Below are 18,977 nucleotides of genomic sequence, written 5' to 3'. Positions count from 1 at the left end.
ACTGCACCTGGTCAAGAAAGCTTCTAATATGGAAGATTCCAAAGAAAACAGATGAATATCCCCAAATGACAAAAACAAAAGATCCATAATGGGCCGGGCATGGAGGCACACGCCTGTAATCCCAGCACTTTGGGAGGTGACGTGGAAGGATTTCTGGAGCTCAGGAGTTTGGGGGCAGCCTGGGCAACATGGGAAAATCTCATCTCTACAAAAAAAAATACCAAAATTAGCTAGACGTAGCAGTGTGTACCTGTAGTTCAAGCTACCCAGGGGATTGAGGTGGGAGGATCTTGAGCCCAGGAGGTCAAGGCGGCAGTGAGGTGAGACTGCGCCACTGTACTCCATCCTGGGCAGCAGAGTGAGAGAGACCCAGTCTCAAAAACAAAAACAAAAATAAAAAAAGAGATCCTTAATGACTGGAAAAAGAGTATGTTCATTAAATGGGAATCGGATGTTAAATATATAGAAAAGAGTATATTAAGAGAAAAAAAGACAGTTCTTGAAAATTGAAGACACAATAGCAGACATGAAAATTCAACAGAGGCCAGGCAGGGTGACTCATACCAGTAATCCCAGCACTTTGGGAGGACAAGGCAGGCAGATTGCCTGAGCTCAGGAATTCATGGCCAGCCTGGGCAACATGGCAAAAACCTGTCTCTACTAAAATGCAAAAAATTAGCCAGGTGGGTGCCTATAGTCCAACCTACTTGGGAGGTTGAGGCATGAGAAGTATCTGAACTCAGGAGGCAAAGGCTGCAGTGAGCCGGATCGCGCCCCTGCACCCCAGCCTGGGCAATAGAGACTCTGTCTCTAAACAACAACAACAACAACAGAAAAACTCAATAGAATAAGTAGAAAGACAGAAAATTTTTCAAATGAAGAATTTTGCTTTGGTTAAAAATGGCGCGCGCACGTGCGCACGCACGCGCACACACACACACACACACACACACACACACACACACGACCAAACAGGAGAAAAAAATGAGAAATCTGGTTCAAGAGCTATTTGGTTCAAACAAAGACTTCTATAGGGAAAAAAAATCCAGAAAACTGAAAGGGACAAGAATCAAAAGAAATATTTTTGAAAAAATTTTCCCATGTTTAAGAACCTATGTTGATAGACTAAAAGGGTTACCAAGTGTCCAGTAAAGTGGGCAAAACCAGACCTGCAAAAAATCATATCTCTATAGAATTTCAGAACATTGGTAACATAAGGAAGACCCTCAAAGCTTCCAGAGAGGAAACACAGATTACATGTGAGAGAACATAATCAAGATGGCTTCACACTCAACGGCAACGCTGGAGTGGTAAAGACGATGGAGAGTATTTCTAAAATTCTAAAGTATTTCTAACACAGACTTCTATACACAGCCACAACATTTCCAGACATCTAAGACCTCAAAAACATTTACCTCCCATGTCCTCCTTTTTTAAAGAAAATGCTGAAAGCCATGTTCTGTAAAATTCACTGAACCAAAAAAGAAAAGATATGGGCTGCAGGAAACAGGAGATCTAACACAGAGAACGCCAGGGCACAGGATGATAGCTGTGCACAACCAACCAATCAGTACCGAGCAGCCCAGTGCAATGGCAGATGTGTTAAGGGCTATCACTCCGAGAGGGACGATGTCATTCTAGCAGCTGTGAAGAGTGCCTCATGAGCCTTAACGGGCATATTACTTCAATATGGTCTTAACTGTGTCCTGCTAAGTTTCCACATTACCTGCAGGATTATAATGCCTTGCGCTACTCCTGAGAACTGGTAACAGGCTACAGTGAGTGTAGAGCCAGGAAACGCTGTACTGCCTGACCCACAGACGGATGTGCTGAGTAGGGACCCAGCGGGCCATACAATCACATCAGAAAGTTAAGACTAGCACTGAAGTGCACGCACACATACCAAGGAGTACACACATGAACAGGAAGTATCTAAAGGACACTTTGAACTGTTTCAGGTACGTACTTGTACATATACCTTATGTGTACTGGGTTGCCACATAAGATAGGTTGAGTGCAAAAAGGTTTGAAAGTCACTTTACTATCATTAATATTCATAGCAACACTATATAATAGCAATTACCGAACAGCAACCTAAATGTTCTTAAATAGCAGTGTAAGTTGTGGTAAAGACGACAATGGAATCTTAATATGACCATGAAAAGGAGTAAGGTATAGCTACATGCAACAATATAGGTTAATTTTAAGAACATAATTACAAGTTTTACAAAGTATAATTAAAGCTTGAATCTATACGAAACTACAGCTGGGGCAGGAGAATCACTTGAACCTGGGAGATGGAGGCTGAGGCAGGAAAACTGCTTGAACCCAGGTTGCAGTGAGCCAAGAGAGTACCACTGCCCTCCAGCCTGGGCAGCAGAGCAAGGCTTCGTCTCAAAAAAATGTAAAAAACGGTCTCTTACTCATCACCTTACGTGCAGATTTCCCAAACAAAATACCAGAAAATGATATGTAGCAGTTTAGTGTTTGATAATCGAAAACACACAGTCTCACCACACCTCTCTCCAATCCAAAATGCCTCAAAGGTTCCAAGTCACTAATAATTCAGAACCTTCTATATGATGTCTAAATTTGGTAATAAAAGAGTAGTATGAGCAGATTATTTAGAAACAGAGGTAACTGCCAGAAGAGCCAGATAATAAAGATATTAGGGGATAGGGTCTCAGCCAGGGACAATGGAAGAAATAGGTTAAAAAAATATTTTTTTTAATTATAAGACTTATCAAACTATTTGAATTTTAAAAGTATTACATGTACTTCTTTGATTAAAATTAAACATTTAAAAAAAAACATTTTGAGGGTAAAAACCAACTCAACACAACCGCCAGACCCCTCCTCAGTCCCTATCAGGAATCCAGTGCCTGGCCACCACCCCGAAATCCTCAGCACAGTCGTGCCCCAATTTACTCTCTTGCCTCTGCCTAGAACACAAATCCTGTCAAAGTCAACATAACCACTCCCTAAATTCCAACTCAGTTCTTCCTCTTTAAAGCTCCAAGCCAGGAAAAACTTTCTTGAGCACCTGTTACATCATGTATCTTCCTGTTTTCCATTACACGTCAACATTTGGTTCCAATCAAGTAAAGCCTTTGAGATGCAGGATCCGCCTGAAATTTGTATACTCTACAAAACCATAAATGGTATAATCTCATAATACACTTCCTTGCCTGAAAATATTTGTAATCATTTCTTGTAACAAAAATATAACCATATACATTCAAAAATTTGCTAAAGCCAGCACTTGTCTCAAATTATTAATTTAAAACTTTAATTTTAATAAAATTAATTGGAAATGTTAAAGAGAGCTATGAGTCTTGCATGCTGTCTCATGCAAAATAAACCAAATAGGTTAAAAGGCAGGTAGGCAGGATTAACTTGAACTACAATTTTAAAACCAAACTAATTGAGACAAAATACTGGGAGGAAAACAAGCTTTATTAAGAAAGTAATATAATTTTATGGGAAGAATAGTAATATGAACCAAATCCAAGTATTGTCTAAAGCAGGCCTAGTGAGACTTTATCACTTACTCTTTGTATGACACTTCTCAAGCATAGGCCATCTTCATTTTACTGCACTTTGTCTTCTTTTTTTAAAATTTCTTATAATTTCATTTCATTTTATACAAGATGGGGCCTCCTCCCAAAGTGCTGTGATTACAGGCATGAGCCGCCAGGCCCCACCATGCCCCACTTGCGCCTTTTTTCAGATACTGTGTTTCTTACAAATTGAAGGTTTGTGACCACTGCACTCAGCACATCTGTTCGCACCATTTTCCCAATAGCACGTGCTCACTTCATGCCTGTCACACTTTGATAATTCTTGCAATATTTCAAAGCTCCTCATTATGATTCTATCTGTTATGGTAATCTGTGATTGGTAATTTTTGATGTCACTATTCTCATTGTTTTTAGGTGCCACGAATCATACCCATAAATCAGTGTGTTCTGACTGCCTCACTGACCAGCTTCTCCCCTATCTTTCTGCCTCTCCTCTGGCCTCCCTATTCCCTGAGGCACACCCATATTGAAATCAGGCCAATTAACCTTACAATGGCCTCTAAGAGTTCATGTGAAAGGAAGACACTTAAATCTCTCAATGTAAACCAAGAACTAGAAATAATTAAGATTAGTGAGGAAGGCTTGCTAAAAACTAAAATAAGCTGAACGCTGGGCCTCTTGCACCAAACTGTTACCCAAGTTATGAATGCAAAGTCCTTGAAGGAAACTGAAAGTGCTATTACAGCGAACAGGACAATGATAGTTAAGCAAAGCAGCCCTACTGCTGATAAGGAGAAAGTTTTAATGGCCTGGATAGAAGATCAAACCAGCCAAAACATTCCCTTAAGTCAAAAAATTCAAAGGGCTTCACTCCCTGTAGTTCAGTAAGGCTGAGAGAGGTTAAGGAAGCTGCAGAAAAGTTGGAACCCAACAGAAGTTGGTTCGTGAAGTTTAAGGAAAACAAGCTGTCTCCATAACGTAAAAGTGCAAGGTGAAGCAGCAAATGCTGATGGAGAAGCTACAGCAAGGTATCCAGAAGGTCATGCTAAGATCACTTAAGTGGCCACATTGAACAACAGATATTCAATGTAGATGAAACAGTCTTCTATTGGAAGATGCCATCTAGACCTTTCATAGCTTAAGAGATGTCAATGCCTGGCTTCAAAACGTCAGCACGTTGCCTCCCTTGTTAGGGGCTAATACAACTGATGATGAGTTTAAGTTGAAGCCAGTACTCATTTAACATTCTGAAAGCTGTAGGGCCCTTAAGAATTACACTTAATCTACTCTGTCTGTGCTCCAGAAATGCAGCAAAGCCTGGATGACAACACATCTATCCACAGCATGGTTTACTGAATATTTTAAGCCCACAGTTGAGACCTATAGCTCAGGAAAAAAAAGATACTTTTCAAAATATTGCTGTTCATTGACAATGCACCTGGTCACCCAAGAGCTCTAACAGAGATTGCTGTTTTCATGCCTGTTAACACAAAATCCATTCTGCAGCCCATGGATCAAGGAGTCACTCTGACTTTCAGGTCTTATTACCTTAGAAATATATTTCAAAGACTGTAACTGCTATAGACAGTGATTCCTCTGAAGGATTTTGACAAAGTAAATTGAAAACTTTTCATCATTCCAGAAATCATTAAGAACATTTCTGCCGGGCGCGGTGGCTCACGCCTGTAATCCCAGCACTTTGGGAGGCCGAGGCGGGTGGATCACAAGGTCAAGAGATCGAGACCATCCTGGTCAACGTGGTGAAACCCCGTCTCTACTAAAAATACAAAAAAATCAGCTGGGCATGGTGGCACGTGCCTGTAATCCCAGTTACTCAGGAGGCTGAGGCAGGAGAATTGCCTGAACCCGGGAGGCGGAGGCTGCGGTGAGCCGAGATCGCACCATTGCACTCCAGCCTGGGTAACGAGAGTGAAATTCTGTCTCAAAAAAAAAAAAAAAGAGAACATTTCTGATTCATGGGACAAGATCAAAAAATCAACATCAACAGGGCATCTGGAAGAAGCTGATACCAATCCTCATAGATGACAGAGGGGTTCAAGACTTCAGTGGAGGAAGTCACTGTTGATGTGGTGGAAAAAGTAAGAGACCTAGAAATAGAAGTGGACCCTAAAGATGTGACTGAATTGCTGCAATCTCATGATAACCCTTTAACAGATGAAGAGTTGCCTTCTTGTGGATGAGGGAAAAAAAACGATCTTCTGAGATATATCCACTCCGAGCAAAATGCCCTGAATATTGTCTAAATGACAACAAGAGATTTAGAATATAACAGAAACTTAGTTAATAAAGCAGCAGCAGGGTTTGAGAAAACAGACTCCCAATTTAAAGATGTCCTACAGTGGGATCAGGCATGGTGGCCACCTGTAATCCCAGCAGGTGATACAGGTGGAGGCCAAGGCAGGCACATCACCTGAGGACAGCCTGGCCAATATGGCAAAACCCTGTCTCTACTAAAAATACAGAAATTAGCTGGGTGTGGTCATGCATGCCTATAATCCCAGCTACTCTAAGGGTGAGGCAGGAGAATCACTTGAACCCAGGAGGCAGACGTTGCAGTGAGCCCTTGCACTGCAGCCTGGGTGACAGAGTGAGACTCCATCTCAAAAAAAAGAAGAAAATAAAAATAAATGAATAAAGAAGTTTTGGCCAGCCACAGTGACTCATGCCTATAATACCAGTCCTCTGGGAGGTTGAGGTGGGTGGATCACTTGGGGCTGAGAGTTCTAGAGCAGCCTGGCCAAGCTGGGGAAACCTCATCTCTACAAAAATACAAAAATTAGGCCGGGTGTGGTGACTCACGCCTGTAATCCCAGCACTTTGGGAGGCCAAGTTGGGCAGATCACAAGGTCAAGAGTTCGAGACCAGCCTGGCCAACATGGCAAAACCCTGATTCTACTAAAAATATAAAAATTAGCCAGGCATGATGGTGGGTGTCTGTAATCCCAGCTACTTGGGAGGCTGAGGCAGCAGAATCACTTGAACCCAGAAGGCAGAGGTTGCAGTGAGCCGAGATCGTGCCACTGCACTCTAGCCTGGGTGAAATAACAAAACTGTTTCAAAAAAAAAAAAAAAATTAGCCAGGCATGGTGGTGCATGCCTATAATCCCAGCTACCCGGGAGGCTGAGGCAGAAGAATCACTTGAACCCGGGAGGCAGAGATTGCAGTGAGCCAGGATCATGCCACTGCACTCCAGCTAGGGTGAGAGTGAAACTGTCTCAAAAAAACAAAAACAAACAAAAAAGATGTTTTACTATAGGTGAAAATGCTCTAAAACACCATCACATGCAACAGAGAAATACTATGTAAAAGGAAGAGTCCACTGGTGCAGCAAACATTTCTGTCTTATTGTAAGAAACGGCCACAGCCACCTCAAACTTCAGCGACCACCACCCTCACCAGTCAGCAGCCATTAATGTCAAGGCAAGAGCCTCCAGCAGCAAAATGATTATGATTTGCTGAAGGGAGACTGTTAGCATTTCTTAATAATGTATTTTGAAATTAAGATATATACTGTTTTCTCAGACACAAAGACACAACACTGCCATATACTTGATAAACTACAGTGTAGTGTAAACATAACATTTATATGCACTGTGAAACCAAAAGATTTGGTTTGCTGTAGTGGTCTGGATCCCAGCCTTCACTATCGTTGAGGTCCACCTGTATAAGCAAAACTGCTAATCCCTCAGCAGAGTAAATGACATCCCCTCTAACCCCAAATATCTTTATATTTAAAAAAAATTTTTGTTCTCAGATTAGATTAATGGTTGCCAAGGAAGCTGATGGGAAAAAAAAAAAAAAAGATTTGTCCAATAAATTATTTGAATTCCTATTGTGTGCACCAGATTGTTCTGACCTTAGTAACAATGAATAAATCAGGTAAACGGCTTTGCCCTCCTCACGGAGCCTATATTCTTATTTGCATGTGTGCATTGGTGCCAAGGAGGATGGGGAAAGGGGGCTAGGGAGAAAAAACAAGTAAAATACAACATAGCATATGTGGTGAGTTAGACGATGATAAATGATATGGAGACAAGTCAGGAAAACACTGTGAATAGAGGTTGTTATTTGAAATTGGTTATTCAAGAAAGGCCTCACTGAGGTGACATTTCAATTGTTAACCAAAGTCTTTCTCTGAAGAATGGGAAACAGCAGATGGGAGAAATCTGTGAAAGGTCAGAGAGGGAAAGAGGGATGGAAGGTGGTGGAGTTGGAGGGATGCAGACTGGCTCCTATAGGCCCTCAGACTTTGGCTTTTCCTTTAGGTGACACAGAAAACCGTGGGAGAGTTTTAAGTAGCAACATGATCAGACGTAGGTCTTAAAAGCTCCATTCTGGCGGCTGCACTAGGAAAAAACAGCCTGATGGTTAAGGGTGGAGGCAGTCACCAGGGGGCAGGCGACCTCAACAATCCACACCAAAGATGAGCTGGCTCAGTTGAGAGTGACAACAGTTAACTTGGTGAGTAGACTGAGTCAGAGTATATTTTTAAGATAGAACAAAAAAGCTTTTCTATCTGACGGGATTTGGGGTATGAGACAAAGAACAGAGTCATAGAAGACTATGAATTGGTTTGAATTCTCACTGATACTGAAATCAGGAAGCCTAGGAGGAACAGGTGTCAGCACTGGGAAATAAAAGTCTACAGAGGTCTGGGGAATGGTCTTGAGTTGAAGGTACGTAAGTTTGGGAACATATAAAGTTATGAAAAGCCATAGAATTGGACAAGAGCACAGAAAAGTTGGTATAGACAGAAAAGAGGTCTAAGGGCTGGCAGTTACCCCTCACCCCCAGGATGATTTAGTATATATGTATCTGAGTTAGGGCCCAGGCGACTGAATCCTTAACAAGCTTCCCAAGTGATTCTGGTATCCTTCAAACTTTGAAAACACCCACAGGCAAATGGTCAAGATAATCTTAGGCTGAACTGCAGAATTTTAACTAAGTTTAATTTTATTTATAATTTTGTAAGATGGAATCTATACTTCTAAATTCCATTTAAATTCTTCATAAAAAACAAATACCTATCATAAATTAGACCATTAACTCCAAGTTCCTTCAATTTCCTTCTGTTTTCCGGATCATTAGTGTCATCGCCCCAGCAGAATATTACTAGTCCCTTAGCTTTTGCCTCTTGAATATAGGATGGATTTCTGAGCAAGTCTTCAGTATGTGCATTTATCCCCTAGAAGAAGAAAAATGAGTTGTACATGAAAAAGAAGCATATGAACTGCAAAGCTAGATGCCCACACTCTAGATCAGTGCTCTCCAAAGTACAGTAGGTGGGAAAAGAAAAGGTTAGATTTTTTTTCTTCCAATTACTTTCTTATTCTTTTTAATGGACATCTCATACATATATTCACAACATGTTAATAAAATATACATAATTTATAACATACATATTGACTGTGCCATCAAACAATTTTACTAATGGAATGCTCTATCAAAACAACTTTACATACATCTGTAAAATGGGAATAATATTTTTTAAGAGGCATACAGTCTAACCATTTAGATTATTCATAAAATCTATTCAGAAAGTTAAACTGAAAAGTTTAATGTGGGCCTACAACAAATTTTGTACTTAATTAACTATTTTTCATTCTGAGATCTAATATCCTCACTTTTAAGTAGGGCTACTTGTTTGCTACAGTTTATTCAAAACGTTAACCATTAGATGTGTAAAGTAAAATGAAATCTTTACTACTTCTCTAAAACAGAAAATTAAAAGATAAAAATTCAAACATAACTTACCAGTAGATTTTCAAACTGTGCAAAGCTCATTGCAATGGGGGTTGTCCGAGATCTGAGATCCATGAGTTCGGGATAAATCTCAGATTTTCCTTGAGTTAAAAATAATATGGGATATTTGTTCTGCTTTTGCCGAACCCTGAAAAGAAACAATTTAAAAAATACCTTTCGATGGGGGGTAACTAATACTTCTTTTTGAAATTTTAGAAAACACTAAAAGTATAAAGAAAACAAATGAGGCCAGGTATGGTGGCTCACACCTGTAATCCCAGCACTGTGGGAGGCAAAGGCGGGCGGAGAACTTGCAGTCAGGAGTTCAAGACCAGGTTGGCCAACATGGCGCGAACCCTGTGTCTACTAAAAATACAAAAATTAGCCAAGTGTCATGTGCACACCTGTAGTACCAGCTACTCAGGAGGCTGAAGCACAAGATTGCTTGAACCCTGAAGGCAGAGGTTGCAGTGAGACGAAATCACACCACTGCACCCCAGCCTGGGCAACAGAACAAGACTCCGTTTCAAAAGAAAAAAAATTGATTTAAACAGAAGACAACAAAGGTGTATAGTCCCAGTACTCAGATATAACCACCATCAACATGTGTTGCCTTTCAGTCCAAAAATAAAAATTTCTAAGATGACAGCAAGAATGGGGGTGGGGTCGGGCAATGGCAGAATAAAAACTGAAAAACAAACAAACAAAAAAAAAAAACAAATTTAGGCAAGGTACAGTGCAGTGGCTCACGCCTGTAATCCAAACACTTTGGGAAGCCACGGCAAGCAGGTGGCTTAAGCCTAAGAGTTTGACACCAGCCTGGGTAACATGGTGAGATCTCGTTTCTACAAAAAAAATACAAAATTAGCCAGTCTTGATGGCATGCACATGTAGTCCCAGCTACTCAGGATGCTAAGGCAGGAGGACTGCTTGTGCCCAGGAGGTCAGGGCTGCAGTGAGTCATAATTGCACCCCTGTAGCCTGGGTGACAGAGTGAAATCCTATCGCAAAAAAAATTTCTTTGATAAAAGATAAATTTAAAATCTTTCTATACAAGAGCTAAAATTTTCTCAGAAATCAGCAGTTATAAAGCCCTTGGGAGCTTACAACACGGTAAGGAGTGTATGACATGCCTGTAAAATAAAGGGTATAAGGCTCTAGGACCCAGTAGATGTGGACTTCACAGGAGTAGTAGGCATGCTAGCAAGCAGTCAAGAAAGGACATGAGAATACACACAACCTGACATGATTTGAGAGGACAGATCAAGGGGGAAAGCTGGACAACCACCCCGCCTCCAGATTGGTGACTTAAGTCCTAGACACACTCTAAGGGTATAGGAAAAAAAAAAAAACTGAGTATTACTCACATTGTGCAAATATCTGCATCAAATGAAGAAAACACTATTCTCCTCTTCCCAGAATTTTCTAAAACAGTTTTTAAAATTATATCCAAAAACAGATTCATGTCAAAATATGTTGATAAGTTGCCATCCCACATTCCATCCTATGTGAAAGAGAAAGCAAAATAAAGTCACTGCACACCGTAAAATCACAGTGCTAGAAACTGCTTTTATTCTAGCAAGCTGTGACAGAAAAGTCCTCACAGCATCCAGTCCAACTATTATTTTACAGATGATGAAACCTGAAAAGATTAAGTGATCTGCCCATGATCACACAGCTATTTAGTGATGACACAGATAATTCAGTTATAGAGACTCTCACACAAAAAGCAAGTTACTATTAACTATAACATCAATAGACTTTTGCATTAAAGTTATAATAAAAGCTAAAACTCAGGCCGGGCGCGGTGGCTCAAGCCTGTAATCCCAGCACTTTGGGAGGCCGAGGCGGGTGGATCACGAGGTCAAGAGATCGAGACCGTCCTGGTCAACATGGTGAAACCCCGTCTCTACTAAAAATACAAAAAATTAGCTGGGCATGGTGGTGCGTGCCTGCATTCCCAGCGACTCAGGAGGCTGAGGCAGGAGAATTGCCTGAACCTGGGAGGCGGAGGTTGCGGTGAGCCGAGATCGCGCCTTTGCACTCCAGCCTGGGTAACAAGAGCGAAACTCCATCTCAAAAAAAAAAAAATAAATAAATAAAATAAAAGCTAAAACTCTATAATAAACGCTAAAACTCTAGAATTTTGCAATCCACTATGACTTTATTTCCATAATTGATAGGACATTTCATCTGCTAACACATTAACAAAATGCCCCTACTAATTGTTAATTACCAGTTTAAAAGTCTCATTCTTTGGGTCTTGGGCATATCAAGCAACCAAAAATTAATTAAAATAATTCAATAAATATATAGCCAAGACACCAAGCCAGCTCTATTGACATTCGAATATTAAATGGTTTTAGTACTAGTCACTGAAGTAATTCTAGCTTAGAAAACTAAAAAGCACATATTAGGGAAATCTTGGTTGAGCATTCACTACAATAATGAAGACCAGCTTGTCACAAACAGCATGACTTGAGGGCAATTATAGATTATTCTGACCAAAACCAATTCAATGCCCAAGCATGACATCTGAATTAACTACTTCCAACAACCCATGCATCTCATCAATTTGCACATATTCTCTCTGATATATTCAATAGTTAGCTAATTGTTTTCCACAACTGAAATATAAGTCCCAGCAAGAAAAAGCTTTATTCTCTATTGTGCACTACTTGTCGCCAGCACTTGGAAAACGCCTGGCCCATTGCAGCTTTTCAAAAAACATTTGTTGAAAAAAGAAATGACTAAATTTGGAAATGATTTAAAACACAACTGCAGAAATTTTTTTTCCTGAGTAATTATTACTAGCTACTGTTACCAATAGAAAATTGCTTAGAAAATTATTTAAAACATATTAGATGGGAAATAACTAAAAATTAAATCCAAGAGATGTGACTGTCCACTTTATAAGTATCTCCCCAAAACCATCATACTGTGGAAATATTTCTACAATATTCATCATTAATTTGAAGTACTCACAAACCAGCATGAGTATAAGATAGGTTTTATTTAAAAGGTCCAATAAGCATTGTGCTTGATGGAAGAAGCCACAATGAGATTTCAGTTTAGCTTATTCCACTAAAATACAAAGATAGGAATGAAAGATTTTTTTAGAAAGGACAGAGAGAATACAAAATGTGCTGCATAGAGAATTACTTACCCTTTGTTGGCAGATCCATTTTATTTCAATGTTAAACCCTACATCTTCTGGCAAAGACTCTAAAACCTAGAGTTTGGTTTGTTGGTGGTGAATTTTGTTTTTGGAGAGATGGATAGCAGAATAAGAAAACAAGAAAAATAGAATTATTACTAAAAACATTAAGAACGTATCATTAGTAGCAATAAAATGTTTTGTGTATAATACACAAACATATTTTGTCATACTCAAAAGGACAACCTGGTAGATGATTACATTAAATAAGGTCAAAATAAATTTAGCAGCAAAAGCAGGAGTCTCAGGCACCATCTGTGATAACTGACCAACATAAAGATGGTCCTTAACCTCAAATCCTTTTCACCATTACTAGCGAACAACCAAAGTGAACTCTTAACACGATAGGCAACATCATGAATTCAAGACATTTGTCATGTATTCTACATTGCATTTGGTGATGTCAGTCTATTTGCCTAAAATGTATGAAAAACCATGATTTTTAGATTGTTTTGAAGGTGACGATACTAAACAAATACCATAACACCCTGAAAAGACGTATCCCTAAATGAACAGATTATGCTGCAGCTTATAAATCAAAAAGGTTATAATTCATATAAATGACAAATGCTATCAATGTATCTAAACTAAATTATCCAGACACTTTGCCATCAGGTTATTTTGGCAGTTGTAACTAGAAAATGACACTGAAAATATGAAACTCTGTTGGTAACCTCCAAAGAATGGTCTTGTTCAGTCTTAAAACAAACATGGAGGCCAGGCATACACATAAATATGCTCAGGGCAAAATGAATTTGACAGAGATTATGTTTTATTATTATTTTTGAGGTGTAGTCTCAACTGTCACCCAGGCTGAAAGGCAGTGGTGCAATCTTGGTTCACTGCAACCTCCACCTCCAGGGTTCAAGCACTTCTCCTGCCTCAGCCTCCAGAGTAGCTGGGATTATAGATGCCTGCCACTATGCCCGGCTAATTTTTTGTATTTTAGTAGAGATGGGGTTTTACCATGTTGGCCAGGCCAGTCTCAAACTCCTGACCTCAGTTGATCTGCCTGCCTTGGCCTCCTGAATTGCTGGGATTACAGGCGTGAGTCACCGTGCCCAGCAGATTATTTTAGAAACTTCGAAATTTTAGATCTCAAATAGCATGTATCATATATATGTTATTTAATTTTTTAACAGCAAATAAATGCATACAAACAGAATAATATAGTGGTAAGAACACAGCCTGGGAGTCTGGTGATCTGGCATCTAGCTCTGGGTCTGCTCTAAACAGCTGCATAGAAAGTACAGCACCTAAAATAGTTTGTATTCAATTTTGTATGGGACTTATTTTCTCCTGTATCTAAAGGCTTATTTAACACATCTGTCATGTTTTTGCTGGACTAATGCAAAATGAGAAAGATTAGGATAATATATTAGTGTCGAGACTGCTAAACAGCAAATTTGCTGGAAAAGTGTCTGTATAAGGAGATATTTGGTATTATTTTGGCATTAAAATTTGTGATTGAATGATGATGGCAAAGTGAGTAAATGAGTTTGTGAGTTTTAACTTTTTTGACTAAAACGTTGTCAAACCTGTATTACAATTTTAAAATATTTTTCTGGGAATCATGTGATTTCTAAGAAACAAATGATTTTAGAAAATGGAATTAGAGGGCCGGGCACGGTGGCTCACGCCTGTAATCCCAACACTTTGGGAGGCCGAGGCGGGTGGATCACGAGGTCAAAAGATCAAGACCATCCTGGTCAACATGGTGAAACCCCGTCTCTACTAAAAATACAAAAAACATTAGCTGGGCATGGTGGCGCGTGCCTGTAATCCCAGCTACTCAGGAGGCTGAGGCAGGAGAATTGCCTGAACCCGGGAGGCGGAGGTTGCGGTGAGCCGAGATCGCGCCATTGCACTCCAGCCTGGGTAACAAGAGCGAAACTCCGTCTCAAAAAAAAAAGAAAATGGAATTAGAAGAAATGATCTTACTTAGATGGGCTTCATGAATATCTAAAAATTATACAAATTATATTTTGTTTATTTATTTTTGAAACAAGATCTCTCTTCATTGCCCAGGCTAGAGTGCAGTGGCACAATCACAGCTCACTGCAGCCTCAACCTCCTGGGCTTAAACCGTCTTCTTACCCTGGCCTCTCAGAGTGCTGGGATTACAGGCATGAGCCACCATGCCCGGCCAAAAATGATGTTTTAAATGCACCAGCATAATGACCATTGCAGGGGCTCTCTTTTTGCATCCTTTTTGCAGTGAATAATCACTACTTAATTTACCATTAATCACTGAGATTTTAATGATTTAGATTGTTTTATGAACCCCTCAAGAAATATATGCCTAAATATTTTAACAAAGTCTTTGTTATAGATTATTGTCACGTCTTTCCTTTCTAAATCATATATATATATATTTATACACACACATTTTAGCAAGTAGCTAATATACTAGATAAAAGCCATCAAGTTAATAAGCTCCATTCCCTGAATAAGAATTTCCATATGATGGTAAACCAAAATTACCTATTTTTGCTTAAGAAATCTCTAGCCTGTTTCTACTAAAAATACAAAAATTAGCCAGGTGTGGTGGTGTGTGCCTGTAATTCCAGCCACTTAGGAAGCTGAGGTAGGAGAACTGCTTGAACCTGGGAGGCGGAGGTTTCAGTGAGCTGAGATCGCATCACCGCATTCCAGCCTGGGCAACAGACTCCATTTCAAAAAAAAGAAAGAAAGGAAGAAATCTACTATACCTGACATGAACAGAAAAAGACAATGAGAAAGACCAGAATTTAGAAGCTGGAGTCAGCAGAACAAAAGCAGAACCAGCATCTTTTTGCATATGTGTGGGCTCTCCTGATGCTGTCAAGGGTATTCCTGTATTAAACCGTGTCTGGTTTTTAAATCTGCATGTTAGTTTCTGTGTGAAGATCTACTTTCTCAGAGTACATTTCTGAAATTTCAATCTCATTTTAAGTAAGAGGCTACTTATTTTCTTTGAAGAAACTCACCTCTCTCCCCAAAACTAAGAACAGTTTAAAATATTGTAAAACTGCCTCTCCCACCAACACCTTTCTCTCACCCCGACACCTGTGCCCTCTCCTTTCCATTTATAAACAAATACATGTATTTGCTTGCTACTCTTACCAAATTAACATACTGACGGTAATTTTTATTCATTTGAGTAGAAGTTACTCTTGGGGAAAGAAAAATAAATAGCACAAGTATACCACACAAGAATGCATCTTGTTGGGTGCGTGTGTTGGCTCATGCCCGTATTTGCAACTCTTAGGGAGGCTGAGGCTGAGGGACAGCACAAATCCAGAGGTTCAAGACCAGCCTGAGCAACAAGGTGAGACCCATCTCTACAAAAAACTTAAAAATTAGCTAGGCATAATGGTGCACACCTGCAGTCCCAGTTACTTGAGAGACTGAGTGAGGTGGGAGGATCGCTTCAGCCAAGGAAGTTGAGGCTGCAGTGAGCCCTGATCATGCTACATACTCGGCCTGGGTGACAAAGTGAGACTGTCTCAAAGAAAAAAAAAGGCTCTTCTCTACAAGCACCAATGATGATAAATTTATATTAACGTTGTCTTTAACACAGCCTTTGTAGGATCCTTTTAAGAAACAAAAATAAATTATTGATACATAAGAAAATTAAGGAAAGCCTTGCCTTGGTTTTCCTCAATAGCTTACCATCTTAAGAGAAGGAAATGGCTGATTTTCTGAAAAGGAATTTTCCTCCTGGACCACAGATTCTGAAATTTTAAAATAGAAAATCTTAGTAAATAAAATACCACTATATCATTTTTAATATATATTTAATATATATTTAAGAGCTCTCCTAAATCCTTAGCACCAAAAAGAGAGGGAAAGAAAGAGAGAGAGATCGTGTAAGTGCAAGAGCACTAAGGAACTCTGAGATCCTTTTACTTTTTTTTTTTTTTTTTAAAGAAATAGGGTCTCGGCCAGGTGCGGTGGCTCAAGCCTGTAATCCCAGCACTTTGGGAGGCCGAGGCGGGTGAATCACAAGGTCAAGAGATCGAGACCATCCTGGTCAACATGGTGAAACCCCGTCTCTACTAAAACTACAAAAAATTAGCTGGGCATGGTGGTGCGTGCCTGTAGTCCCAGCTACTCAGGAGGCTGAGGCAGGAGAATTGCCTGAACCCAGGAGGCGGAGGTTGCGGTGAGCTGAGATCGCGCCATTGCACTCCAGCCTGGGTAACAAGAGTGAAACTCCATCTCAAAAAAAAAAAAAAAAAGAAATATGGTCTCACTCTGTCATCCAGGCTGGAACACAGTGGCATAATCCTGACTCAGTGCAGCCTCAAACTCAAGCGAGGTCAAGCAATCCTCCAGTCTCAGACTCCTGAGTAGCTGTGCCCACAGGCATGTACTACCAAATCCAGCTCATTTTTAAAAATCTTTTGTAGAAATGGGGTCTACATTGCTCAGGCTGATCTTGAACTCCCAGCCTCAAGCACTTCTCCCAACTCAGCCTCCAAAAGTGCTGGGATTACAGGAGTGAGCCACCATGCTCATCTCATATACACAGGATTTTTAAAGGCTCTTGTATTTATTAACCATTAAAAATCCATTTTCTAAATAAGCAACCTTCACGAAAACCAATTTGCAATGATTAACAGACACCGTCTGCAGACCCAAGAGTGATTATTTTTTCTTATAAAATTTGTACTAAAGTATTACTCTTTAAAAAGTAGTCACAAGCAGTGATTTTGTTATTTCTTCACAGAATTAAGCTGTGTAATTTTGCTAAGGCTTCTATTTGAAATACTAAAACCAGCTCAGAAATTACAAATTAAGAGAATATATAGCTACTATTGTGCTTCTGTGAACATTATCAATTAATCAATACAGACTAAAATTTATTTTCCAAACGTGGAAAAAATTAAAATATCAAGTTTTTCTTAAAAACACACACAAAACCTGTATTACAAATTTAAAGATTAAATCATGTAAAAATTTTCTAGTGGAATAAACTAAAGGTAAAATTCATTTTATTACTAAGAGTCATGAAATACCTGTAAGTCTACACAGTTACATTTATGTTCTGGGTGGGGATAATCTTTGGTTTTAAGCACTTCACAATATTTATAAAGATATTAAAACTGCATGGTTCCCGGGCGTGGTGGCTCACACCAGTAATCCCAGCAGTTTAGGAGGCTGAGGCAAGCAGATTGCCAGAGCTCAGGAGTTTGAGACCAGCCTGGGCAACACGATGACACCCCATTTCTACTAAAATACAAAAAATTAGCCAGGTGTGGCGATGTGCACCTGTAGTCCCAGCTATTTGAAAGGCTGAGGCAGGAGAATTGCTTGAACCTGGGAGGCAGGAGTTGCAGTGAGCTGAGATCGTACCACTGCACTCCAGCCTGGGTGTCAGACGCCATCTCAAACACAAACAAACAAAACCTGTATGGCTATCACAATTATTATAAACATCTTTATCTATAATACACCTACTATATGTATAGCACCATCAGTCTCTGGGAATATAAAAACATTTTCCTACCTGTGAGGGGCTTACATTCTAGTTGAAAAGAAGGGACATATGTGAAAATAAAGGACTTAAAAATGAATACAATAAGCCTCATATGAATGGCACAGCTATTAATTTCTATGGGAGTAGAAAGCAAAGTGAAATTATAAAGGGATGTGCTAGGCAGGACAAGCTTTGAGGAAAGCTAACCTATGGTCATAGCAGGCAAATAACAGAGCTGGTTCAAACTGACCCTGAAGCTGGATTCTATAGTTGATTTACTTTCCACTTTGTAATGGTTAAGAATGTTTGGAAAGACTGATAGGTATTAATAATTTGATCGTCAAGCTAAAAAAAGCAATACAATGGTTACTACACACATGATACATATTCAGTAGAAAACTAAAGCAAATTAATTTCAGAACTATCAAATTACATTTAGAAAGCCCAGTTTTATATTCATTAAAATGACCAAGTATGTGCTAAAATGGATTTTAAAAGTCCTATTAATACTAACTACAAAAGGAAAACAGTGTTTCCATATTGGGGCATACCTTTCCGATCCTTAGATTTCAGTGCCGTCACATGAGTGAGCTAGGAAACACACAAACGGAACGAAATCAGAAAAGAAGCCTTAGTTTATGAAGAGATGGTTAACAGAACTGTAACTGAAAAACTAGCAAGATTTCAAAAAAGCTTATATAGGCCGGGCGCGGTGGCTTAAGCCTGTAATCCTAGCACTTTGGGAGGCCGAGGTGGGTGGATCACGAGGTCAAGAGATCGAGACCATCCTGGTCAACATGGTGAAACCCCGTCTCTACTAAAAATACAAAAAATTAGCTGGGCATGGTGGCACGTGCCTGTAATCCCAGCTACTCAGGAGGCTGAGGCAGGAGAATTGCCTGAACCTGGGAGGCGGAGGTTGCGGTGAGCCGAGATCGCGCCATTGCACTCCAGCCTGGGTAACAAGAGCGAAACTCCGTCTCAAAAAAAAAAAACAAAAACAAACAAAAA

General features: G+C 39.7%; 1 protein-coding gene across 3 annotated transcripts in view; it reads right to left on the bottom strand.

The window, feature by feature from the left end:
- GPCPD1 (glycerophosphocholine phosphodiesterase 1) overlaps positions 1–18,977 on the bottom strand; it is a 70,940-nt gene that overhangs the window by 6,567 nt on the left and 45,396 nt on the right. For 2 of the 3 annotated variants that reach the window (XM_032295478.1, XM_032295476.1), the window contains 6 exons: positions 18,518–18,557; positions 16,157–16,218; positions 12,452–12,517; positions 10,653–10,789; positions 9,298–9,433; positions 8,568–8,728 (listed from right to left, as the gene is read on the bottom strand). In XM_032295478.1, the coding sequence (XP_032151369.1) occupies positions 8,568–8,728; positions 9,298–9,433; positions 10,653–10,789; positions 12,452–12,517; positions 16,157–16,218; positions 18,518–18,557 (602 nt within the window). Of the gene's footprint in view, positions 1–3,043; positions 3,144–8,567; positions 8,729–9,297; positions 9,434–10,652; positions 10,790–12,451; positions 12,518–16,156; positions 16,219–18,517; positions 18,558–18,977 lie in introns of all 3 variants that reach the window. The other variant, XR_004274140.1, reaches the window with a different exon arrangement.

This window comes from Sapajus apella, unplaced genomic scaffold, assembly GCF_009761245.1.
Source record: "Sapajus apella isolate SASKATOON/1434 unplaced genomic scaffold, GSC_monkey_1.0 scaffold33, whole genome shotgun sequence".
NCBI lineage: Eukaryota > Metazoa > Chordata > Mammalia > Primates > Cebidae > Sapajus > Sapajus apella.
The sequence above is the reverse complement of the archived record's forward strand: the minus strand, read 5'-3'. Positions and strand labels throughout refer to the sequence as shown.